This window comes from Perissodus microlepis, chromosome 15 (assembly GCF_051167445.1).
Source record: "Perissodus microlepis isolate ML-2025 ecotype Zambia chromosome 15, ASM5116744v1, whole genome shotgun sequence".
NCBI lineage: Eukaryota > Metazoa > Chordata > Actinopteri > Cichliformes > Cichlidae > Perissodus > Perissodus microlepis.
Genome location: NC_140475.1, coordinates 26,827,692 through 26,855,589, shown reverse-complemented (window position 1 = coordinate 26,855,589; position 27,898 = coordinate 26,827,692). Strand labels below are relative to the sequence as shown.

Below are 27,898 nucleotides of genomic sequence, written 5' to 3'. Positions count from 1 at the left end.
AGAGCCATCTTGACCTATCTGCTGTCTATTAGATGTAGGTTCCCTGCCCTCTTACTCCAGTGATGCCAGATCAGCTCAGAGCTTTGTTGACTCATGAATCCTCTTTACTCTTGATTACCATATTTTTCGGACCATAAAGTGCACTGGATTATAAGACACACTGTCGATGAGCGGGTCTGTTTTCATACATAATGCGAATTGGATTATAAGGCGCATTAAGCGAAAGAAAACAGTCAGATAAGTCAAACTTTACTCAACTCATTCTTCTTGCCTGCTCCACTTCCGGTACGGAAGGTGCATTGATTCAGTAATGTTGAATTCTCTCACAGCTGCTCTAATCCCATGTTATTGCAGTATACAGTGGCTTGCAAAAGTATTCGGCCCCTTGAACTTTTCTACATTTTGTCACATTACAGCCACAAACATGAATCAATTTTATTGGAATTCCATGTGAAAGACCAATACAAAGTGGTGAACACTTGAGAAGTGGAACAAAAATCATACATGATTCCAAACATTTTTTACAAATAAATAACTGAAAAGTATTCAGCCCCCTTTAATCTGAGTGCAGTCAGTTGCCCATAGACATTGCTTGATGAGTGCTAATGACTAAATAGAGTGCACCTGTGTGTAATCTAATGTCAGTACAAAAACAGCTGCTCTGTGACGGCCTCAGAGGTTGTCTAAGAGAATGTTGGGAGCAACAACACCATGAAGTCCAAAGAACACACCAGACAGGTCAGGGATAAAGTTATTGAGAAATTTAAAGCAGGCTACAAAAAGATTTCCCAAGCCTTGAACATCCCACGGAGCACTGTTCAAGCGATCATTCAGAAATGGAAGGAGTATGGCACAACTGTAAACCTACCAAGACAAGGCCGTCCACCTAAACTCACAGGCCGAACAAGAAGAGTGCTGATCAGAAATGCAGCCAAGAGGCCCATGGTGACTCTGGACGAGCTGCAGAGATCTACAGTTCAGGTGGGGGAATCTGTCTATAGGACAACTATTAGTTGTGCACTGCACAAAGTTGGCCTTTATGGAAGAGTGGCAAGAAGAAAGCCATTGTTAACAGAAAACCATAAGAAGTCCCGTTTGCAGTTTGCCACAAGCCATGTGGGGGACACAGCAAACATGTGGAAGAAGGTGCTCTGGTCAGATGAGGCCAAAATGCAAAACGCTATGTGTGGCGGAAAACTAACACTGCACATCACTCTGAACACACCATCCCCACTGTCAAATATAGTGGTGGCAGCATCATGCTCTGGGGGTGCTTCTCTTCAGCAGGGACAGGGAAGCTGGTCAGAGTTGATGGGAAGATGGATGGAGCCAAATACAGGGCAATCTTGAAAGAAAACCTCTTGGAGCCTGCAAAAGACTTGAGACTGGGGCGGAGGTTCACTTTCCAGCAGGACAACGGCCCTAAACATTAAGCCAGGGCAACAATGGAATGGTTTAAAACAAAACATATCCATGTGTTAGAATGGCCCAGTCAAAGTCCAGATCTAAATCCAATCGAGAATCTGTGGCTCAAGGGGGCCGAATACTTTTGCAAGCCACTGAATGTTATGCTAATATAGCTGTGTTGCTAGTGATCATGTAGCACTTCATAATATACCAGTTAGAACAATTTCAACCCTACAACTGTGGTGTATTCATAATTGCCCCTGGTATATTTGATGTATGGGCAGTATGTGTTTATTGTTCGACTGTGTAATTACGTGTTACGCATAGGGATTTGTACCGGTATCCGGTGCCATTATGGCACCAGTTCTGACATAAACGGTAGTAACCAGACCGAAAAGCAGCGCACATTTCGGTGCTTTTTTTCCCTGAGATGTCATACACTTTGGATTCCAGCCAATCATTTTACCTTTGCGAGCGTAGTAGGTGGGCCCAGGTACGTACGTTCTTTTAGAGCAGAGCTACAGATTAAAATTGCCCAAAGCGAAGCGGTCAAAGTCTGGCTGTACTTCACAGCAAAAGATGCAAACTCAGCAGCCTGCAACAAGTGCTTTAAGGCGATACTGTGCAAAGGAGGTAACTCCTCGAATCTAATGAAACACCTGGCGACGTATAGCATTTTGTTAAAAGCCAAGAAATGCGCCGTATTTGATAGCTTGCTGCGAGTCCTCACACCGTGCACATCTACTGCGCGTGGGTTGCCTGTTATCTGACCTGGAGTTAGCAACATCCCCCAAAAACCAGAAGAGTAGAGTCCTGGCCCCTGGCCCTGCTAGTGTAGCAGAAATGATGACTGTTGGGTCTGTGTTTCCACAAGCCCCGCTAATTCTAGAGACTTATTCATCATGAAGAAAACAAGACAGTCGATCGATCAATCACTTGCGCAAGGGAGGTCTGTGTCCACCACGAAAATGACCTCGATGACGACCTCCCTTGCTGCCCTTTTTATTGAGACACAGTTCACACAAAACACGTCAGAACAAAGCCACGCCCAGACAAGGCATTGTATGTATATGTGTGAACTTCTGTATTTAAGTAAGAATGTGTGTGTGTGTGTGTGTTGTTGATCAAAGGGTCCAATAACATAAAAGCAGAAGAAACATCCTTGGTCATAAAGGGGGTAGTCTCCCCCACACCCTAGATGATTCACCTTAGATAACACAGTGAAGCCATACAAAGGGAAGGAAGTTTACCAACATCAAACAGACCTTCACAAGGACCTTCATAAGAATCTGGGGAGGGGAGGACAGAAAGAATTCCTTAAAACAATGTACAAATGGTAAACATAAAAATGACAAACATTTAACAATTCACTCTAACATTCCCTCCTGTTATGTTATTTTTATGCTTCAAATTATTCCTATGTAGTATATTCTAAGCCATGCACCTCATGCTTGACATTTTCAGCGCAGGTGTCATTTATACACAGGCTTCTGTCATGTCAGTAATTTCAGTCATGTCATGTTGTTATGGTAAATGGTAAATGGCCTGCATTTGTATAGCGCTTTTCTAGTCCTAAGGACCCCAAAGCGCTTTACACTACATTCAGTCATTCACCCATTCACACACACATTCACACACTGGCGATAGCAAGCTACATTGTAGCCACAGCTGCCCTGGGGCGCACTGACAGAGGCGAGGCTGCCGGACACAGGCGCTACCGGGCCCTTATGTACTTATAAAAGTACATAATTAACAAATGTATTGGAATCATTTTAGTTAGCATTGATCTTATACACGGTAAAATGCATCCTATACATAAGCAACTCAATATCAACAGTCCAAAAACAGGAATTAATATTTTCAAAAGAAGATGCCACCAAGGACCAGACATTAACCAAGCTATCCAGCCTTGTGGTGCATCTACTCCTGTCGTGCGATTCATTATGTATTTCTGCAAGTAAACAACTGAATGTCAAAAGTCAAACAAGAAGAATCATCATTCTCAAAAATCATATGTCACTACAATCCAACTGTATACAGACATAGGCATTTAAACGCATCAGTTGACTTTATTGTTTGTCAATGTGGCTCTCAGCTAACTTCAAAGCTGTAGCCTGGTCAACACCCTTCTTTATGACTCCTATCAACGCCCCCCCCCCCCAAATCTTCTCACTGTAGGCATCCTGTGGGGGTTAGAGTCAACTGGTGAATTATCTGCATTTACAACTCTTCTCCTGTCCTGTTGTCACCACAGAAAACGATTTGTAAAGGAAATTGGATCAAGCTGTTTTGATCTTCTTGGCTCAAAACCTCAAGTGTTCATGATGTAAATGTAGACAAAAGGCTTCTCTGTTTACATCCTTCTTGCAGAAGACAAAAGAATAGGTGATGTTGCCATGTTCCATGGTAAATCTCCAACTTGGACTAATCCATTGTCCTTCATACACATAGGCAATTGGCCTGTTTCCAGTTCGTTTAGCTGTTCAATGTCCTGCAGCAAGTCAGATACTTTGAGACAGACTAGCATGTCTGTCTTACCAGAGCAGTTCACCTTCCCAGCTACTGGTAAATCAACCTTCCATTCAGGTTCAGAGCAGTTGAAAAGTTAGCAGTGTTCCAAGTACGTTTACTCATGGATGTGTTGCTAAGGCAACCAAACAAACTGTCTCGCTCTCAGTGATGCTATATGGCCACAGTCCAGAAGAATGTGTAGCCAGTGGCATCACAAGCATAACCATTGGTCTCGTTTTTTATGTGAGCGGTTGTGTTTATAAACTGCCACCAGTAGTTAGTTGAAAACCCATGCGGGCACTGGGTGTGGTTTGCTCTGTTCCAGTGCGCTCCCTGTCACCCCACTCTGGGTCCACACGCTCAAGAAGATGCACAGCACATTCCCAGCCATTCTGATGAGTACCTGTGGCTCAGTTGGTTTCTTCACCGGATTGAGACGAAGGGCCCTGGAGGCTTTCCCCCCCCCTTTGTACCCGGTCTTCCTGCCACTTACTCTGAGCTGGCCTGGATGTGTGTCACCTTCTTGCAGTGCGCTTGATATATCCAAGTGTTTCTTCCAGCAATCTTCACTGCTGTGGTCGTCATCAGCAGCACCCAATAGGAACCTTTCCATCGCGGACTGGATCAGCACTTCCTCTCCATGGCCTTATCAACATCCAATCTCCAGACTTCAGACTCTGCTCCTGCAGAGAAACAGAATCATCTGGCAGATCATTTGTTCTCATGACTTCTTTACTTTTAAACATTTCAAGCATCTAATCTGCTAATATGCTCTCTCTTCTGCTTTTCTATCATCACTACAGAAGACTAGAACTCTAAATGCTCTAACATATGTAATCTCAAAGAGTCAGACCGTTCTCTGTTGGAGTAATCCTCATATGCATCTTAACAAATTCTATACAGTCTAACCATGTCCTGCCTGTCTTCCTAAGTCTTAACTTTACTGTTCTATTAGTTCTCTCTACCTGCAATTTTTTTTTAAAGTATTTAATAATCCTAGAGTGAGTATAAACTACTGCTCATCTCCCTCCTGTTGAGACATGGTATAGCCCATGGCTCAAAATAGCAGCAGTCTTATACAAATTCTAAGGCAGTATTGGTTTATCACACAGATAATAAACACCATCCTGCAAGCTCGCTCCTTCTGTAAATCACAACTGTTTTCCTGCTGTAGGTGAGTGGGCCTGCATGTCTGCCAGTGTTGTACTGCTAAAATGTTAACACCATGTTCTCCTAAAGCTGCCTCTTTTGCGATCTTATCTGCAAAAACTTTCCCTAATGCAACTGGATCTTTCCCTCACATGTGTGCTGCACATTTACAAACGGCAAGTCTACTGGGCAATAACACTGCCTCCAGCAAATTTTGCAAGAGTTTGCCGTGTTCTACAGGTTTCCCTGTAGAGGTTGTCACACCTCGTCTCACTCACTGCACTACAAAGAAATGTAATGTAGCAAATGCATACTGCCTATCAGGGTATATTGTCTCTCTGCAGCTTTACACGCTCCCGTTAAAGCTAGAATCTCTGCTGCTTAAGCAAATATGAAACATGTTAGTTGTCCTGCATAGATAACTCTCTCTCACTGTCTGCTACAGTAAACCCTGTTTTAGTCTGTCCCTCTGCTGTCGTAAAACTCAAATCATCAACAAACCAAACCTTTCCCTCAACGAGTGGCACATCTGTTAAGTCATCCCTCAGCTTACACTTCTTCCCCACGTGCTACTCATGAGAAGTGCCCTCTTCTTTTGTTGGCAAAAAGGGTTGACAAATTCAGAATTGTACACCACTTTATGGTTATGTATGGTTGTGAGAGTAATAGTAACATTAAAGGCAAGTGTCTTGTAGGTGACAGAAATGTAAGTTTAGTCTGCAGTAGTAAACATCTACCTCGTGTGGAACTAACAATGTCAAAAGGTGAAACTATTTCCTGAAACATTGTACAGCTTAAGCTGCTGCACATACTGATCTCACGCATGGAGGTAAAGCACATGCGTGCCTGTGGTCTCTGGTGTGCCACGCCAAGCTACCATAGTTGAGGAGGGCCACAAGAATGGTTCTTGTGGGGATGGCGAGGGGGATGAGCGGGGAAAAATGCCGCGCACGCTTCCTCGCTATGATCCACTCTCCTCTGGGAGTTCAGAAGGCAGAGAAGGAGCTTGGCTGAAAGTGCGGCTGGCACGTCTCCAATTGGAGGCTGAGGAGAAGGCCCAGAACAGGCGGGCTCAGCTAGAGCTTGAAATACGAAGGCTGGAGATAGAGGCAGACAAAGCCGTTAGGCTGTGAAAGCTTGAGCTGGAGTCTCAGCCACAAGCCTCGTCTACCTCTGCTGACAATTCCGGTTCCACCTCCTCGTCCGCTTCTGCTTTTGATATCAGTAAGTGCATTTCTTTAGTGCCCACTTTTAGAGAAACTGAGGTTGATACATTGCAGCATTTGAGCATATCGCTGGTGCGTTGCAGTGGCCTAGTGATATTTGGCCTCTTTTGTTACAGTGCAAACTGTCTGGCAAAGCCCAAGAGGTGGTGGCTTCGCTTTCTTTAAAGGACAGTTTAGACTATGTGTGCGTTAAAACAGCTGTTTCGCAGGCATATGAGTTAGTCCCCGAAGCCAGAGGTTTCGCCAGCAGAAGAAATTGCCGACCCAAACTTATGTAGAGTTTGCTAGAGAAAAGGGGATTCTCTTTGATAAATGGTGCGTTGCTTCAAAAGTGAGTGACCATGACGCTCTGCGCGAGTTAGTTTTGTTAGAGGATTTTAAGAAATGCATTCCTGAGTGTATTGTGCTATATTTAAATGAGCAGAAAGCGACTTCGCTCGCATCTGCTGCTGTTCTTGCTGATGAGTTTGTGCTCACTCATAAAGCCTCGTTTACTGGCAGTGAGAAGCCACGGGTTAGCGCTGTGCAACAGCCCCACACGGCTAAAGTGTCTGGTTCCAGGGAAAACCGTGAATGTTTTTACTGTCATAAAGCTGGACATGTGATTGCTGACTGTTTAGCCTTAAAACGCAAAACATCAAATGCTCAGCAACCCAAAGGGGTGGGTCTTTTGGAAATGACAGTCTTCATTACAAAGCTTTCTTCGTTATGAATTAGCATACATGTTTTTATTGAACATTTGAAAAACTAGCAAAAAAAACAGAAACTTTTGTAGAGGACATAAAGTCAGAGATAGAAACGACAAGGAGCAGATGCATCTAGTACAGGTAGAGCTGCTGCAAAAACCCACAGAGCCCAGCAGCCAGCGCAACAAATTCTGGATCCTTTGCTTTTAGTTAGCAGTTAGCATTAGCAGCACATCCTGCATCCGATGTGAAAGGACTTTTATGCTGCGCACTGTGACTCACAGCAATGGTCCTGGGTCAGCCCTGACTTTGTGTTAAACTAATCCTAAATTAATAATGGTATTTCTAACCACTGACATACTTTATCCTTTCAACAGCTGCTGAAAGTTAGGGGACCTAACTGCTATCGGATATTTATATAGAGATCCTCCAGCTACAAACTGTATTACCCTTCAAGGACCTGCAGTTCAAAAAAGTGCCCCTCCGACAGCCAAACCCATCTGTTCTCTGATTGGATTGTTACATTTGTGATTGACATGACATTGACCAATCAGATGAAAGGAAGAAAAATAGGGTCAAAATTCGTACTTGTAACTTGCAGGGTTTTTTTTTTTGGCTAAGTCCACATCCAAATCTTTTTTACGCACACACAAATTCTTTTTACACATACAAATCTTTTTTACGCACACACAAATCTTTTTTACACATACAAATCTTTTTTACGCACACACAAATTCTTTTTACACATACAAATCTTTTTTACACACACACAAATTCTTTTTACACATACAAATCCTGATTTACAAGTACAAAACTGATTTACAAGTACAAAATATTTATGACCACATTTTGAGCCCATAGAGGTTCCCAAACTGTCATCTTCTCGAGTGTTTTACCTTTTTCTGCTGAAAGTGAATGTGGTTTTAATTCTGTTCTACTGGGGATAGAGATGGGTTACGCTCCCAGACCAGTTCACAGAGTTTTTATAAAATCAAAACTTGTTACAGGATTTTTCCCTGTTGCTGTTTGCCCAGCCTTGCCAATAGAGGGTGTGGCCATGTTGTTGGGCAATGATATTGCGGGAGGGTTAATGCTCCCTCGTCTGGAGGTTTTAGACAACCCCCTAAATCAGAAAACCTCTGATGTTTCCATGCACCCTGGGCTGTATCCAGCCTGTGCAATTACTCGAGCACAAGCTCGTAAAGATACTGATGTTGCTCTCTCTGATTCGGTGTTGATGTCCTCATTTTCCGAGGAGAATGATGTACAAACTAAAAGAAACAATATTCTGTCACCGCCAGACTCAGTGAAACCTGAGGAGCCCGATCCATTTCCAAAGGTCTCTTCGCTGCCCTTGACCAAAGACCAGCTGTCAGCAGCTCAATTAGCTGATAAAACACTGTAGAGCTGTTTCAAACATACGGTAAGTGCTAATGCGTCAGTGGTCTCCACCAGGTGCAGAAGGTGCAGAATGGAGTAATGTTAAGCAGGTTGTCATGCCCGCTGTGTACCGGCAGAAAATCCAGGCTCTTGCCCATGAAAGCCAGTGGTCAGGACGCTTGGGCATCACAAAAACATACCAGCTACTATTAAAGCATTTCTTTTGGCCTGGTATGAAGCGTGATGTTTCTAAATTTTGCCGCAGTTGCCATGTATGTCAGATTGCAGGTAAACCTAATCAAGTCATACCCCCAGCTCCGTTGTGTCCCATTCCTGTAGTGGATCAGCCATTTGACCATGTCATAGTCGATTGTGTGGGTCCACTACCTAGAACAAAATCAGGAAAGCAATACCTTCTCACGATCATGTGTGCAGCTACCTGTTTCCCCGAGGCTGTCCCGTTACATAAGGTTACAGCGAAATCAGTTGTTAAGGCGTTGACAACATTCTTTTCAGTGTTTGGCCTGCCAAAGGTCATACAGACTGACCAGGGCTCAAACTTTCAACCTAAGTTATTCAAACAAGTGGCTAGCACTCTAGGTGTCAAACATGTTGTGTCCTCTGCTTATCATCCTGAATCGCAAGGTGCATTAGAGCGGTGGCATCAGACCTTAAAGGCGATGCTGCGCAAATACTGCTTACAATCTGAAAAGAGCTGGGATGAGGGAGTTCCATTTGTGTTATTTGCTGCCCGTGACGCTGTTTAGGAGTCACTTGGTTTTAGTCCTTCTGAGCTGGTATTTGGCCATAGGCCACGCGGACCCCTCAAAGCTCTGAAAGAGTTATTTTTGAGCCCACACAGGGTTTCCAAGGTAAATGTAAGGAGGTATGTAAAACACTTCCGTGAGCGTTTGAACCAAGCCAACGCTCTGGCTAAACAGCACCTTGCTGTTTCACAGGGGAAAATGAAACGCCATTATGATAAGGCTTCTGTTAAAAGAACCTTTCAGGTGGGTGACCAGGTTCTTGTGCTCTTGCCTGTTCCGGGCTCAGCCTTGTCTGCTAGGTATAGCGGCCCCTTTGAAGTCTGTGAAAAGAGAGGGGAGACTGATTATGTAATTTGGACTCCTGTCCGCAGGTGCAAAACACGCGTCTGCCACATAAACATGTTGAAATTATACCATCCTCAATCGACACCAGGGCCGGCTATCGCCTGTGCTTGTTGTAGCCTCAAGCCACCTAGAGGAAGGAGGGGTGGACGAGGTTGATGGTTTAAAACGAAGTTATCCCACCTGTTCTAGACCCCGTCTGTCTAACTCAGAAATGCTGAAAGCATTACCGAGCTTGCTCGAACATCTGTCTTCTGAGCAGCAAGATGACATAACTGTGTTGATTAATGAATACACCTGTTTATTCGGGGATGTGCCAACTCGCACTACAGTGCTAGAGCATGATATTGATGTCCAGGGAGCTAAACCTATTAAGCAGCATCCTTATCGAGCCAGCCCCCATAAGCGCTTGCTCATGAAACAGGAGGCTGACTATCTGCTGCAACATGGCTTAGCGAAGCCATGTTGCAGTCAAAGCCCCTGGGGCTCACCTTGTATAGTGGAGTCTAAGCCAGATGGCTCGCCCCGTTTTATTACAGACTTATGGAAGGTGAATTCTGTGACTGTGGCTGACTCACATCCTCTCCAAAGAATTGAGGATTGTGTGGACAGTATTGGGACTGCTCAGTATGGCACTAAATTAGATCTTCTTAAAGGTTACTGGCAGGTCCCTTTAACTGAGCGTGCCTCTAACATCTCTGCCTTTGTAACACCTGATGATTTTCTACAGTACATAGTCATGGCATTCGGCATGTGTAACGCTCCTGCCACCTTCCAGAGGCTGGTAAATAAAGTCCTCCGTGGCCTGTCCAACTGCAGTGCCTACCTAGATGATCTAGTAATTTATACTGAAACATGGAAAGATCATTTGGAAACTCTACGCCAGGTATTTCACCGTTTGGCTCAAGCTACTCTAACTCTCAACTTAGCTAAGTGTGAGTTTGCCAAAGCTACAGTGACGTACTTGGGCAGGGAGGTGGGACGTGGACAGGTCCGGCCCATTGATGCAAAAGTGGCAGTGATTAAAGAGTTCCCCACACCTAGCACCAGACGTGAGTTGTGTAGGTTTCTAGGGATGGTGGGCTACTACAGAAACTTTTGTAAAAATTTCTCCTCTGTAGTCAAGCCACGGACTGACCTACTCAGCCTAAAGATTGAGTTTCTATGGTCAAGTGAGTGTCAAGATGCTTTTGAGAGTGCAAAAGCCCTCCTCTGCCACACTCCTATGTTAGCTGCACCTGATTTGACGGGACCATTCAAACTTCAGGTTGATGCCAGTGCTGTCAGTGCTGTTGCAAGACTTGCAGGGTTTGGACCACTCCGTTTGTTACTTTTCCCGCAAGTTTAATAAAAATCAGTTAAACTACTCCACCATTGAAAAGGAGACCCTGACTTTGTTGTTGGCTCTTCAGCACTTTCACGTATACCTGGGGTCCAGCATGTTACCTCTTGTTGTGTACACTGACCACAACCCACTTGTGTTCCTTGCTCGCATGTTTAATCATATGCAGCGCCTTATGCGCTGGGCTCTGTTGCTGCAGGAATACAACTTAAGTATTCACCACAAAAAGGGGTCTGAAAATGTTTTGGCTGATGGTCTGTTCTGGTTGTAAACATGTTTTGTGGTGTTTGTTCTTTGTTTTTGTTACAGTTCCTAATATCTGCTTTTGTCCAACATAGTTGGTAATTTAAGGGGAGGGGTGTTACGGCCCCCGGCCTCATGTGGCCCCGCCTTCCTCGATCGAAATCAAAGCGTTCCAGGACTCACGGGTGATTGGCTGGCCAGGGACCTATGCAGTTGTGTTTTAATTTTTCAGAAAATTTAGTGAGAAACTTCAGGCCAGTATATATTTTCTGAAGTGGCGGACTAAATGAAAGATGTTTAACTGCATGGAATTGGCAGATTCAGCAGCCAGAATAAGATCTGCTATTACACTGAGGTGACTTCCTTTTACCTTGATGCTTCATCCTGTGAGGATCTGTGTCTCGCTCCATCTGCCCCATCAAACTGCTCTGCTCTAGTGCTCTTGTATGAAAGCCAGTGTGTCTTTGTGACTGTGTGCATATGTGCGTCTGTGCATATACTTTAAGTAAACTTGCCTTTGTTAGACAAACAGAGCGCATTTGTTTCGTTAACGTCATGTGTCATGCTGCAGCGCATCGGCCCAGACATTATGGAATGGAGAAAAAAAACAAAGAAGAAAGAAGCTGAGTTTAAAGCACTTTAATTCAGTTTGTGTTATTGTTGTCCCGTCTAGTTTTCAGACCGTTTCCAGTGTGTGTGGTGAGTAAAATGACCTGTGCAGCGACCTTTAGGCCTGCCTGGGCTGTAAAAAACAACAAGTACTCTCATGATCTCATCCCAAAAACCAGTTGGTACTGGTTCAAACCACAGGTCTACTGCCATACTAAAGACAGAGAGAGAGAGAGAGAGAAGAAGGGTTGAGGGGAAGAGAAGTGGTGCAACTATAGGGAGAAACATGAGAAGAAGAAGACAGAAGGAGAAAGATGGAAAATCACTCCCAGGCCAGCTAAAATGGTAGTATGGACATTATTAACCCTCTGAAGTCTAGATTGTACTTTCTCAAGTTTTGGCAACCAGGGAACATAGGAACAAATGATGTAATGATCATTCTAACTGATAAACATCCAAAACTATTCACATAAAAAGTCAGTTTGGCCTTTGTCCATAATTTGGGTGGTAGTATTAGCACTTACAATGACTCAGCTTAGGATGATGGCTTTTTCTTTGCAAGGCATTCAAGCCATATTAATGAGTAGTCTTGTTTTGTGGATGGCATCAGATGTTCTCTTGGTGGAGGTCCATTTTCGGTGTGCTTTTCCTTCCTGATTGCTTTTCTCTCTGCCAGTCATTGACAGCTACATCTCCCCTTTATTAGCCTAACAATACCTCTGTGGCTAGTCACAAAGGAAGCAGAAGATTACTTCACTAGCTTTCCAGCGTCACTAGTATTTAATTTGACATATATGTTAATACCCAAATTTATAGCAGTGCTGGAGGTTACATTCTGATTATCTATATTGTGCAAACTGGGCAGATATAGTTCTGTATTACCTAAATGTTACTTAGCGGCATCTTCAGATGAAGAGAGGTACAGGTTCAACTGATGACCATGCAGCAGACATTCTGAGCCAATAAATGTTCAGATCTTGTTAATGGGAGTCAGCTGTAGCCAGGAACTTTTTGATGTTATCACATTGCATCTTATCGTGAGTTTCTCCGGCAAGTGCATTCAAAGTTTCTTTGTAAAAGCCTGCATGTCAAACTTAACATCTTCTTTACATAAATATAATATGTCTCTGCACTTTCAGCGATTCAACTAAAGGTCATTATCTTCTGGACCTTTGTGCCATATATCATCAATCATATTGTCATTAAGAGCCATTTCCACCAATCTCCTAAAATGTTTTTTTTCCTCTTCTCAATTCCCCTTCTCATCATCTTCCTCTTCTTTTCCTCACTTTCCACTCCTCCTCCATATTTGCAGTTTGACGTCAACCAGCTGATGACCTCAGGGAATGTAAGCAATAGACACAGTCCAATCCAGAAGCCCACAGAGTCTCCTATTAGCATTGCCAGCAACAGTAGCATGGGCCGGGTCAGTGGCATGGGTTTGGAGCAGTCACCAGTGGACCGCACAAAAGGCTTCTTCCCTGATGAATCGGAGCCCCTGCTTCGCTGCGACTCTACCTCCAGCAAAGACTCCGCCCTGAGTAGGAATGGCTCCTTCATTACCAAAGGTGAGACATGACCACAAACAGATCTATTCCAATTAAGTTCCAAGGATGGTTCAATTCATTTGGTGCTTTTGCGGTGCTTGGTGGTCTAGGAACGCCTTTGCAGTTCCCAGGTTCCCTTGGTTAGTGGCACTTCTCGGTGCATTTGCTGGTGCATCCTCCAGAAGTATCCACTTGCACTTCATATTCAACTAAACTAGAAGGACAGATGGTCCCACATGACCTGCCGGCGCTTTGTAACGTGACAGTGTGTAATCACAAAAAGGAAAACCACCTACAGACCACAACAGTCTCACCAAAACAAATCTCGGGTCGTATTTTGCCTACTGAACCTGTCTGCTGTCATCTTGCATGGTCAAACACTTCACTTGATCAGCTCAGCTTCGACCCCTCCTTCAGTGAACAAGTAGATCCTCACTGAAAAAATGTAGTTTTGCCAATAAGCATCAATTTTTTGTCTAGTATGCCTTCCATCCGGTTCGAGCTGATATGGGATCCCAGAATGGAATTATGAGGTTTTATGAGAAATCTGATTGTGGGCAGAACTTGCTGGGATCGGCAAAAATGGGCAAACCATCACACTTCTAGAATCTATACCATTTGTAGACACTACGAGTTATTAGGGCCCGAGCACTGAGAGTGCGAAGGCCATATTGTATCTGCTCCGTTTCTTCTTCTTCTTCTTCTTCTTCTTCTTCTTCTTCTTCTTATTATTATTATTATTATTATTATTATTATTATTATTATTAGGGCCCGAGCACTGAGAGTGCGAAGGCCCTATTGTATCTGCTCTGTTTATTATTATTATTATTATTATTAGGGCCCGAGCACCGAGAGTGCGAAAGCCCTATTGTATCTGCTCCGTTTCTTCTTCTTCTTATTATTATTAGGGCCCGAGCACCGAGAGTGCGAAGGCCCTATTGTATCTGCTCCGTTTCTTATTATTAGGGCCCGAGCACCGAGAGTGCGAAGGCCCTATTGTATCTGCTCTGTTTATTATTATTAGGGCCCGAGCACTGAGAGTGCGAAGGCCCTATTGTATCTGCTCCGTTTCTTCTTATTATTATTATTATTAGGGCCCGAGCACTGAGAGTGCGAAGGCCCTATTGTATCTGCTCCGTTTCTTATTAGGGCCCGAGCACCGAGAGTGCGAAGGCCCTATTGTATCTGCTCCGTTTCTTATTATTAGGGCCCGAGCACCGAGAGTGCGAAGGCCCTATTGTATCTGCTCCGTTTCTTATTATTAGGGCCCGAGCACCGAGAGTGCGAAGGCCCTATTGTATCTGCTTCGTTTCTTCTTCTTCTTATTATTATTATTATTATTAGGGCCCGAGCACCGAGAGTGCGAAGGCCCTATTGTATCTGCTCCGTTTCTTATTATTAGGGCCCGAGCACTGACAGTGCGAAGGCCCTATTGTATCTGCTCTGTTTATTATTATTATTATTATTAGGGCCCGAGCACCGAGAGTGCGAAGGCCCTATTGTATCTGCTCCGTTTCTTCTTATTATTATTATTATTAGGGCCCGAGCACCGAGAGTGCGAAGGCCCTATTGTATCTGCTCCGTTTCTTATTATTAGGGCCCGAGCACCGAGAGTGCGAAGGCCCTATTGTATCTGCTCCGTTTCTTATTATTAGGGCCCGAGCACCGAGAGTGCGAAGGCCCTATTGTATCTGCTCCGTTTCTTCTTCTTATTATTATTATTAGGGCCCGAGCACTGAGAGTGCGAAGGCCCTATTGTATCTGCTCTGTTTATTATTATTAGGGCCCGAGCACTGAGAGTGCGAAGGCCCTATTGTATCTGCTCCGTTTCTTCTTCTTATTATTATTATTAGGGCCCGAGCACTGAGAGTGCGAAGGCCCTATTGTATCTGCTCCGTTTCTTATTAGGGCCCGAGCACCGAGAGTGCGAAGGCCCTATTGTATCTGCTCCGTTTCTTATTATTAGGGCCCGAGCACCGAGAGTGCGAAGGCCCTATTGTATCTGCTCCGTTTCTTATTATTAGGGCCCGAGCACCGAGAGTGCGAAGGCCCTATTGTATCTGCTCTGTTTCTTCTTCTTCTTCTTATTATTATTATTATTAGGGCCCGAGCACCGAGAGTGCGAAGGCCCTATTGTATCTGCTCCGTTTCTTATTATTAGGGCCCGAGCACTGAAGGTGCGAAGGCCCTATTGTATCTGCTCTGTTTATTATTATTATTATTATTAGGGCCCGAGCACCGAGAGTGCGAAGGCCCTATTGTATCTGCTCCGTTTCTTATTATTAGGGCCCGAGCACTGACAGTGCGAAGGCCCTATTGTATCTGCTCTGTTTATTATTATTAGGGCCCGAGCACTGAGAGTGCGAAGGCCCTATTGTATCTGCTCCGTTTCTTATTAGGGCCTGAGCACCGAGAGTGCGAAGGCCCTATTGTATCTGCTCCGTTTCTTCTTCTTATTATTATTATTATTAGGGCCCGAGCACCGAGAGTGCGAAGGCCCTATTGTATCTGCTCCGTTTCTTATTATTATTATTAGGGCCCGAGCACCGAGAGTGCGAAGGCCCTATTGTATCTGCTCCGTTTCTTATTAGGGCCCGAGCACTGACAGTGCGAAGGCCCTGTTGTATCTGCTCTGTTTATTATTATTATTATTATTATTATTATTTCGGCAAATGAATCGGCCTTTTGAGGGCCTAAACATGCTCAAAAACTCATGAAATTTTGCACACGCGTCAGGTCTGGTGAAAATTTACGTATTTTAATGTTCTCAGACATGGCCAGGGAAAATTGGCTCAGTAGCGCCACCTAGAAAAATGAAAAACGCGAGCCCCCGGTATGGGTATGACCTACATGTATGAAAATTGGAACACATATCTATCGTTAGTAGACACACAAAAAAGTCTATTATGGCCATGTCCTAAACCCAACAGGAAGTCCGCCATTTTGGATTGAAGGTGACATTTTGGCTCTGAATTTACCGTTTCCATGCCTTGTACTTTAACGAACTCCTCCTTGGGATTTGGTCCTATAAACTTCAAATTTGGACAGTGCCAACTACACACCTGGGCCATGTTAAATTGCGGAGCTTTTGAGTTTTCACAATACGGTGAGGCCGTGGCGCCGCGGCGAATTTCAATGACTCGCCATGAAAATCTTATTGCCTCTCATTCTGTCATACATTGTCCGAGCTGGACCAAAGAGTACACATATGATAAGGCTCCAACCCTGTACACATTTCAACTGCCATATTTGACATAAGGGACAGCGCCACCTAGTGGGAACAGGAAATGTCATGTTTTACACTTTGGGGTACAGTATTGTGATGGGTGACATCTGCAGCCTCAAATTTCTCCAGGAAAGCCTTAAGGAGTTGGTCTTGGGTTACAGTGAAAACTGTGACTTTTCGCGAAAGGGTGTGACCCCAGCAGCATGGCGAACTTTGATGTCTCGCCATGGAGAAACAAATTAGTATAACTCAATGAAATCCAAGCTTATCAGAACCAGACTTTACAGGTATGATGTCAGACCCGCCCTGAACAGATTGATGTGCCCATTGTCAGGAATACGCAGAGCGCCACCTAGTGGCAACAGGGAATGTCATGTCTTTCACTTTGTTGTACTGATTTTCACAGGTTCATCGTGGACACCTCAAAAGCGGTGAATATTAACATGGGTCCCTCATGATGCTTCAGTGAGAAAATTGTGACTTTAAACTGAACGGCGCACCCTAGTGGCAGCGCAGTTCACCATGAAAGATGAAGTGGCTTTTGAGGGGCTTGGAAAGTTTATATAGGCTTTAAATTTGGCCCACACCTCCAATGTGATGAAGGCTTTGTTGTTGTGTAACCATTTTCCTTGAATAGCGCAAAATGGCTCCACAGCGCCCCCTACAATATTTCAAAACATCAGCCCCTGCTCTGTGTTTTATCTATGAGTCTGAAACCTGGTAAGCTTATAGGAGATACCAAGATCTGCAAAAAAGTCTCTTGGAGCAATATCCCAAATCCAACAAGAAGTCAGCCATTTTAAAATGAATGTGTAATTTTGGCAACATTTTCCCCTCTTTTCAGGCACCATACTTTGACGAACTCCTCCAAGGGATTTCATCAGATTGACGCGATTTCCTCTGTGTGGAATTTGAAGACCTTTGTGATGTTAAATTGCGAAGCTTTTTACGTTCAGGGCAACGAGGTGGTCATGGCGGCACGTGGTTTCAGTCACTCGCCAAAAAGCAGTAATCTGCTGTCACTCAAAAACACAATTTTCAGTCTCTCCCAAAGGTCATAGGCGTGATGAGACTCGAGCTCGGAAATGTTTGTTATGCCATTTGTCATTAATGGTTAGAGCGCCACCTAGTGGGACGACTAGCTAATCATGATTGAACGAGATGAAGTGTTAGCTGGTGGTTAAATGCATGAATTCCATCAATGTGACATGAGATCGGACGTGCTGGTTGTAGGTGTTGGGCGTGGCTTGACCCGCCGGGGGTGCGAGGGCCCTCATAACGCTGCTTGCAGCTTTAATTATTATTATTATTATTATTATTATTATTATTATTATTATTCAGGTAAAACAAGGGCCTTTTTGAGGGCCTAAACATGCTCAAAAACTCATGAAATTTTGCACACGCGTCAGGTCTGGTGAAAAATTACGTATTTTAATGTCCTCAGACATGGCCAGGGAAAATTGGCTCAGTAGCGCCACCTAGAAAAATCTAAAACGCGAGCCCCCGGTGTGGGTATGACCTACATGTATGAAAATTGGAACACATATCTATCGTTAGCAGATGCACAAAAAAGTCTATTATGGCCATGTCCTAAACCCAACAGGAAGTCCGCCATTTTGGATTGAAGATGACATTTTGGCTCTGATTTTACCGTTTCCATGCCTTGTACTTTAACGAACTCCTCCTTGGGATTTGGTCCTATAAACTTCAAATTTGGACAGTGCCAACTACACACCTGGGCCATGTTAAATTGCGGAGCTTTTGAGTTTTCACAATACGGTGACGCCGTGGCGCCGCGGCGAATTTCAATGACTCGCCATGAAAATCTTATTGCCTCTCATTCTGTCATACATTGTCCGAGCTGGACCAAAGAGTACACTTATGATAAGGCTCCACCCCTGAACACATTTCAACTGCCATATTTGACATCAGGGACAGCGCCACCTAGTGGGAACAGGAAATGTCATGTTTTACACTTTGGGGTGCAGTATTGTGATGGGTGACATCTGCAGCCTCAAATTTTTCCAGGAAAGCCTTAAGGAGTTGGTCTTGGGTTACAGTGAAAACTGTGACTTTTCGCGAAAGGGTGTGACCCCAGCAGCATGGCGAACTTTGATGTCTCGCCATGGAGAAACAAATTAGTATAACTCAATGAAATCCAAGCTGATCAGAACCAGACTTTACAGGCATGATGTCAGACCCGCCCTGAACAGATTGATGTGCCCATTGTCGGGAATACGCAGAGCGCCACCTAGTGGCAACAGGAAATGTCATGTCTTTCACTTTGTTGTACTGATTTTCACAGGTTCATCGTGGACACCTCAAAAGCGGTGAATATTAACATGGGTCCCTCGTGATGCTTCAGTGCGAAAATTGTGACTTTAAACTGAACGGCGCACCCTGGTGGCAGCGCAGTTCACCATGAAAGATGAAGTGGCTTTTGAGGGGCTTGGAAAGTTTATATAGGCTTTAAATTTGGCACACACCTCCAATGTGATGAAGGCTTTGTTGTTATGTAACCATTTTCCTTGAATAGCGCAAAATGGCTCCACAGCGCCCCCTACAAAATTTCAAAACATCAGCCCCTGCTCTGTGTTTTATCTATGAGTCTGAAACCTGGTAACCTTATGGAAGATATCAAGATGTACAAAAAAGTCTCTTGGAGCAATATCCCAAATCCAACAGGAAGTCAGCCATTTTAAAATGAATGTGTAATTTTGGCGACATTTTCCCCACTTTTCAGGCACCGTACTTTGACGAACTCCTCCAAGGGATTTCATCAGATTGACGCGATTTCCTCTGTGTGGAATCTGAAGACCTTTGTGATGTTAAATTGCGAAGCTTTTTACGTTCAGGGCAACGAGGTGGTCATGGCGGCACATGGTTTCAGTCACTCGCCAAAAAGCAGTAATCTGCTGTCACTCAAAAACACAATGTTCAATCTCTCCCAAAGGTCATAGGCGTGATGAGACTCGAGCTCGGAAATGTTTGTTATGCCATTTGTCATTAATGGTTAGAGCGCCACCTAGTGGGACGACTAACTAATCATGATTGAACGAGATGAAATGTTAGCTGGTGGTTAAATGCATGAATTCCATCAATGTGACATCAGATCGGACGTGCTGGTTTCAGGTGTTGGGCGTGGCTCGACCCGCCGGGGGTGCGAGGGCCCTCATAACGCTGCTTGCAGCTTTAATTATTATTATTATTTCGGCAAATGAATCGGCCTTTTGAGGGCCTAAACATGCTCAAAAACTCATGAAATTTTGCACACGCGTCAGGTCTGGTGAAAATTTACGTATTTTAATGTCCTCAGACATGGCCAGGGAAAATTGGCTCAGTAGCGCCACCTAGAAAAATCTAAAACGCGAGCCCCCGGTGTGGGTATGACCTACGTGTATGAAAATTGGAACACATATCTATCGTTAGCAGACGCACAAAAAAGTCTATTATGGCCATGTCCTAAACCCAACAGGAAGTCCGCCATTTTGGATTGAAGGTGACATTTTGGCTCTGATTTTACCGTTTCCATGCCTTGTACTTTAACGAACTCCTCCTTGGGATTTGGTCCTATAAACTTCAAATTTGGACAGTGCCAACTACACACCTGGGCCATGTTAAATTGCGGAGCTTTTGAGTTTTCACAATACGGTGACGCCGTGGCGCCGCGGCGAATTTCAATGACTCGCCATGAAAATCTTATTGCCTCTCATTCTGTCATACATTGTCCGAGCTGGACCAAAGAGTACACATATGATAAGGCTCCACCCCTGAACATATTTCAACTGCCATATTTGACATCAGGGACAGCGCCACCTAGTGGGAACAGGAAATGTCATGTTTTACACTTTGGGGTACAGTATTGTGATGGGTGACATCTGCAGCCTCAAATTTCTCCAGGAAAGCCTTAAGGAGTTGGTCTTGGGTTACAGTGAAAACTGTGACTTTTCGCGAAAGGGTGTGACCCCAGCAGCATGGCGAACTTTGATGTCTCGCCATGGAGAAACAAATTAGTATAACTCAATGAAATCCAAGCTGATCAGAACCAGACTTTACAGGTATGATGTCAGACCCGCCCTGAACAGATTGATGTGCCCATTGTCGGGAATACGCAGAGCGCCACCTAGTGGCAACAGGAAATGTCATGGCTTTCACTTTGTTGTACTGATTTTCACAGGTTCATCGTGGCCACCTCAAAAGCGGTGAATATCACCATCAGTGCCTCATGATGCTTCAGTGCGAAAATTGTGACTTTAAACTGAACGGCGCACCCTGGTGGGAAGGCGGTTGACCATGAAAAATGAAGTGGCTTTTGAGGGGCTTGGAAAGTGTATATAGGCTTTAAATTTGGTGCACACCTCCAATGTGATGAGGGCTTTTTTGTTATGTGATCATTTTCATTGAATATCCCAAAATGGCTCCACAGCGCCCCCTACAAAATTTCAAAACCACAGCCCCTGCTCTGTGTTTTATGTATGAGTCTGAAACCTAGTAAGCTTATAGGAGATATCAAGATGTGCAAAAAAGTCTCCTGGAGCAATATCCCAAATCCAACAGGAAGTCAGCCATTTTAAAATGAATGTGCAATTTTGGCGACATTTTCCCCACTTTTCAGGCACCGTACTTTGACGAACTCCTCCAAGGGATTTCATCAGATTGATGCGATCTCCAGTGCGTGCAATCTAAAGACCTTTGTGATGTTAAATTGCGAAGCTTTTTACATTCAGGGAAACGGGGTGGTCATGGCGGCACGTAGAGTTTCAATCACTCGCCAAAAAGCAGTAATCTGCTGTCACTCAAAAACACAATGTTCAATCTCTCCCAAAGGTCATAGGCGTGATGAGACTCGAGCTCGGAAATGTTTGTTATGCCATTTGTCAGTAATGGTTAGAGCGCCACCTAGTGGGACGACTAACTAATCATGATTGAACGAGATGAAATGTTAGCTGGTGGTTAAATGCATGAATTCCATCAATGTGACATCAGATCGGACGTGCTGGTTTCAGGTGTTGGGCGTGGCACGACATGCCAGGGTGCGAGGGCCCTCATAACGCTGCTTGCAGCTTTAATTAGGGCCCGAGCACTGAGAGTGCGAAGGCCCTATTGTATCTGCTCTGTTTATTAGGGCCCGAGCACTGACAGTGCGAAGGCCCTATTGTATCTGCTCTGTTTATTATTATTATTATTATTATTATTAGGGCCCGAGCACTGACAGTGCGAAGGCCCTATTGTATCTGCTCTGTTTATTATTATTATTATTATTATTATTAGGGCCCGAGCACTGACAGTGCCAAGGCCCTATTGTATCTGCTCTGTTTATTATTATTAGGGCCCGAGCACTGACAGTGCGAAGGCCCTATTGTATCTGCTCTGTTTATTAGGGCCCGAGCACTGACAGTGCGAAGGCCCTATTGTATCTGCTCTGTTTATTATTATTATTATTATTATTATTATTATTATTTCGGCAAATGAATCGGCCTTTTGGGTGCCTAAACATGCTCAAAAACTCATGAAATTTTGCACACGCGTCAGGTCTGGTGAAAATTTACGTATTTTAATGTCCTCAGACATGGCCAGGGAAAATTGGCTCAGTAGCGCCACCTAGAAAAATCTAAAACGCGAGCCCCCGGTGTGGGTATGACCTACATGTATGAAAATTGGAACACATATCTATCGTTAGTAGACACACAAAAAAGTCTATTATGGCCATGTCCTAAACCCAACAGGAAGTCCGCCATTTTGGATTGAAGGTGACATTTTGGCTCTGATTTTACCGTTTCCATGCCTTGTACTTTAACGAACTCCTCCTTGGGATTTGGTCGTATAAGCTTCATCTTTGGTCAGTGTCAACTACACACCTGGGCCATGTTAAATTGCGGAGCTTTTGAGTTTTCACAATACCGTGAGGCCGTGGCGCCACGGCGAATTTCGATGACTCGCCATGAAAATCTTATTGCCTCTCATTCTGTCATACATTGTCCGAGCTGGACCAAAGAGCACACATATGATAAGGCTCCACCCCTGAACATATTTCACCTGCCATATTTGACATCAAGGACAGCGCCACCTAGTGGGAACAGGAAATGTCATGTTTTACACTTTGGGGTACAGTATTGTGATGGGTGACATCTGCAGCCTCAAATTTCTCCAGGAAAGCCTTAAGGAGTTGGTCTTGGGTTACAGTGAAAACTGTGACTTTTCGCGAAAGGGTGTGACCCCAGCAGCATGGCGAACTTTCATGTCTCGCCATGAAGAAACAAATTAGTATAACTCCATGAAATCCAGTCTGATCAGTACCAGACTTTACAGGCGTGATGTCATACCCGCCCTGAACAGATTGATGTGCCCATTGTCAGGAGTAAGCAGAGCGCCACCTAGTGGCAACAGGAAATGTCATGTCTTTCACTTTGTTGTACTGATTTTCACAGGTTCATCGTGGACACCTCAAAAGCGGTGAATATTAACATGGGTCCCTCGTGATGCTTCAGTGCGAAAATTGTGACTTTAAACTGAACGGCGCACCCTGGTGGCAGCGCAGTTCACCATGAAAGATGAAGTGGTGTTTGAGGGGCTTGGAAAGTTTATAGAGGCTTTAAATTTGGCACACACCTCCAATGTGATGAACGCTTTGTTGTTATGTAACCATTTTCCTTGAATAGTTCAAAATGGCTCCACAGCGCCCCCTACAAAATTTCAAAACCACAGCCCCTGCTCTGTGTTTTATCTATGAGTCTGAAACTTGGTAAGCTTATAGGAGATATCAAGATGTACAAAAAAGTCTCTTGGAGCAATATCCCAAATCCAACAGGAAGTCAGCCATTTTAAAATGAATGTGTAATTTTGGCGACATTTTCCCCTCTTTTCAGGCACCGTACTTTGACGAACTCCTCCAAGGGATTTCATCAGATTGACGCGATCTCCAGTGTGATGCATCTAAAGACCTTTGTGATGTTAAATTGCGAAGCTTTTTACATTCAGGGAAACGGGGTGGTCATGGCGGCACGTGGTTTCAGTCACTCGCCAAAAAGCAGTAATCTGCTGTCACTCAAAAACACAATGTTCAATCTCTCCCAAAGGTCATAGGCGTGATGAGACTCGAGCTCGGAAATGTTTGTTATGCCATTTGTCATTAATGGTTAGAGCGCCACCTAGTGGGACGACTAACTAATCATGATTGAACGAGGTGAAATGTTAGCTGGTGGTTAAATGCATGAATTCCATCAATGTGACATCAGATCGGACGTGCTGGTTTCAGGTGTTGGGCGTGGCTCGACACGCCGGGGGTGCGAGGGCCCTCATAACGCTGCTTGCAGCTTTAATTAGGGCCCGAGCACTGACAGTGCGAAGGCCCTATTGTATCTGCTCTGTTTATTATTATTATTATTATTATTATTATTATTATTATTATTATTTCGGCAAATGAATCGGCCTTTTGAGGGCTTAAACATGCTCAAAAACTCATGAAATTTTGCACACGCGTCAGGTCTGGTGAAAATTTACGTATTTTAATGTTCTCAGACATGGCCAGGGAAAATTGGCTCAGTAGCGCCACCCAGAAAAATGAAAAACGCGAGCCCCCGGTATGGGTATGACCTACATATTTGAAAGTCGGTACACATATATAACGTTCAGAGTCGAACAAAAAAGTCTATTATGGCCATGTCCTAAACCCAACAGGAAGTCTGCCATTTTGGATTGAAGGTGACATTTTGGCTCTGATTTTACCGTTTCCATGCCTTGTACTTTAACGAACTCCTCCTTGGGATTTGGTCCTATAAACTTCAAATTTGGACAGTGCCAACTACACACCTGGGCCATGTTAAATTGCGGAGCTTTTGAGTTTTCACAATACGGTGACGCCGTGGCGCCGCGGCTAATTTCGATGACTCGCCATGAAAATCGTATTGCCTCTCATTCTGTCATACATTGTCCAATCTGGACCAAAGAGTACACATATGATAAGGCTCCACCCCTGACCATATTTCAACTGCCATATTTGACATCAGGGACAGCGCCACCTAGTGGGAACAGGAAATGTCATGTTTTACACTTTGGGATACAGTATTGTGATGGGTGACATCTGCAGCCTCAAATTTCTCCAGGAAAGCCTTAAGGAGTTGGTCTTGGGTTACAATGAAAACTGTGACTTTTCGCAAAAGGGTGTGACCTCAGCAGCATGGCGAACTTTGATGTCTCGCCATGAAGAAACAAATTAGTATAACTCCATGAAATCCAGTCTGATCAGTACCAGACTTTACAGGCATGATGTCAGTCCCGCCCTGAACAGATTGACGTGCCCATTGTCAGGAATACGCAGAGCGCCACCTAGTGGCAACAGGAAATGTCATGTCTTACACTTTGTTGTACTGATTTTCAGACGTTCATCGTGGCCACCTCAAAAGCGGTGAATATCACCGTCTGTCCCTCATGATGCTTCAGTGCGAAAATTGTGACGTTAAACTGAACGGCGCACCCTGGTGGCAACGCTGTTCACCATGAACAATGAAGTGGCTTTTGAGGGGCTTGGAAAGTTTAAAAAGCCTTGAAATTTGGTACACACCTCCAATGTGCTAAAGGCTTTGTTGTTATGTGATCATTTTCATTGAATAGCGCAAAATAGCTCCACAGCGCCCCCTACAAAATTTCAAAACATCAGCCCCAGCTCTGTGTTTTATTTATGAGTCTGAAACCTGGTAAACTTATACAAGATCTCAAGATGTACAAAAAAGTCTCTTGGAGCAATATCCCAAATCCAACAGGAAGTCAGCCATTTTAAAATGAATGTGTAATTTTGGCGACATTTTCCCCTCTTTTCAGGCACCGTACTTTGACGAACTCCTCCAAGAGATTTCATCACATTGACGCGATCTCCTGTGTGTGGAATCTAAAGACCTTTGTGATGTTAAATTGCGAAGCTTTTTACGTTCAGGGAAACGGGATGGTCATGGCGGCACGTGGAGTTTCAATCACTCGCCAAAAAGCAGTAATCTGCTGTCACTCAAAAACACAATGTCCAGTCTCTCCCAAAGGTCATAGGCGTGATGAGACTCAAGCTCGGAAATGTCTGTTATGCCATTTGTCATTAATGGTTAGAGCGCCACCTAGTGGGAGGACTATAATCATGATTGAATGAGATGAAATGTTAGCTGTTGGTTAAATGCATGAATTCCATCAATGTGACATCAGATCGGAGGTGCTGGTTTTAGGTGTTGGGCATGGCTCGACGCGCCGGGGGTGCGAGGGCCCTCATAACGCTGCTTGCAGCTTTAATTAGGGCCCGAGCACTGACAGTGCGAAGGCCCTATTGTATCTGCTCTGTTTATTATTATTATTATTATTATTATCATTATTTCGGCAAATGAATCGGCCTTTTGAGGGCCTAAACATGCTCAAAAACTCATGAAATTTTGCACACGCGTCAGGTCTGGTGAAAATTTACGTATTTTAATGTTCTCAGACATGGCCAGGGAAAATTGGCTCAGTAGCGCCACCTAGAAAAATGAAAAACGCGAGCCCCCGGTATGGGTATGACCTACATGTTTGAAAGTCGGTACACATATATAACTTTCAGAGTCGAACAAAAAAGTCTATTATGGCCATGTCCTAAACCCAACAGGAAGTCCGCCATTTTGGATTGAAGGTGACATTTTGGCTCTGATTTTACCGTTTCCATGCCTTGTACTTTAACGAACTCCTCCTTGGGATTTGGTCCTATAAACTTCAAATTTGGACAGTGCCAACTACACACCTGGGCCATGTTAAATTGCGGAGCTTTTGAGTTTTCACAATACGGTGACGCCGTGGCGCCGCGGCGAATTTCAATGACTCGCCATGAAAATCTTATTGCCTCTCATTCTGTCATACATTGTCCGAGCTAGACCAAAGAGTACACATATGATAAGGCTCCACCCCTGAACACATTTCAACTGCCATATTTGACATCAGGGACAGCGCCACCTAGTGGGAACAGGAAATGTCATGTTTTACACTTTGGGGTACAGTATTGTGATGGGTGACATCTGCAGCCTCAAATTTCTCCAGGAAAGCCTTAAGGAGTTGGTCTTGGGTTACAGTGAAAACTGTGACTTTTCGCGAAAGGGTGTGACCCCAGCAGCATGGCGAACTTTGATGTCTCGCCATGGAGAAACAAATTAGTATAACTCAATGAAATCCAAGCTGATCAGAACCAGACTTTACAGGTATGATGTCAGACCCGCCCTGAACAGATTGACGTGCCCATTGTCGGGAATACGCAGAGCGCCACCTAGTGGCAACAGGAAATGTCATGGCTTTCACTTTGTTGTACTGATTTTCACAGGTTCATCGTGGCCACCTCAAAAGCGGTGAATATCACCATCAGTGCCTCATGATGCTTCAGTGCGAAAATTGTGACTTTAAACTGAACGGCGCACCCTGGTCGGAAGGCGGTTGACCATGAAAAATGAAGTGGCTTTTGAGGGGCTTGGAAAGTTTATATAGGCTTTAAATTTGGCCCATACCTCCAATGTGATGAACGCTTTGTTGTTATGTAACCATTTTCCTTGAATAGCGCAAAATGGCTCCACAGCGCCCCCTACAAAATTTCAAAACCACAGCCCCTGCTCTGTGTTTTATCTATGAGTCTGAAACCTGGTAAGCTTATAGGAGATATCAAGATGTACAAAAAAGTCTCTTGGAGCAATATCCCAAATCCAACAGGAAGTCAGCCATTTTAAAATTAATGGGTAATTTTGGCGACATTTTCCCCTCTTTTCAGGCAACGTACTTTGACGAACTCATCCAAGGGATTTCATCAGATTGATGCGATCTCCTGTATGTGGCATCTAAAGACCTTTGTGATGTTAAATTGCGAAGCTTTTTACGTTCAGGGAAACGGCGTGATCATGGCGGCACGTGGTGGTCATGGCGGCATCTGGAGTTTCAATCACTCGCCAAAAAGCAGTAATCTGCTGTCACTCAAAAACACAATGTTCAATCTCTCCCAAAGGTCGTAGGCGTGATGAGACTCAAGCTCGGAAATGTTTGTTATGCCATTTGTCAGTAATGGTTAGAGCGCCACCTAGTGGGGCGACTATAATCATGATTGAATGAGATGAAATGTTAGCTGGTGGTTAAATGCATGAATTCCATCAATGTGACATCAGATCGGACGTGCTGGTTTCAGGTGTTGGGCATGGCTCGACGCGCCGGAGGTGCGAGGGCCCTCATAACGCTGCTTGCAGCTTTAATTATTATTATTATTATTATTCAGGTAAAACAAGGGCCTTTTTGAGGGCCTAAACATGCTCAAAAACTCATGAAATTTTGCACACGCGTCAGGTCTGGTGAAAAATTACGTATTTTAATGTCCTCAGACATGGCCAGGGAAAATTGGCTCAGTAGCGCCACCTAGGAAAATCTAAAACGCGAGCCCCCGGTGTGGGTATGACCTACATGTATGAAAATTGGAACACATATCTATTG

The 27,898-nt window shown here is 44.3% G+C and overlaps 1 protein-coding gene across 2 annotated transcripts in view; it reads left to right on the top strand.

Moving 5' to 3' along the window:
• Positions 1 to 27,898, top strand: part of tnfrsf21 (tumor necrosis factor receptor superfamily, member 21) — a 134,006-nt gene that overhangs the window by 84,876 nt on the left and 21,232 nt on the right. The window contains exon 5 of one of the 2 annotated variants that reach the window (XM_084952157.1): positions 12,978 to 13,230. The exons of the other annotated variant lie outside the window; for it this stretch is intronic. Coding sequence (XP_084808283.1) covers positions 12,978 to 13,230 — 253 coding nt within the window. The remainder of the gene's footprint in view (positions 1 to 12,977; positions 13,231 to 27,898) is intronic. 2 annotated transcript variants of the gene reach the window in all.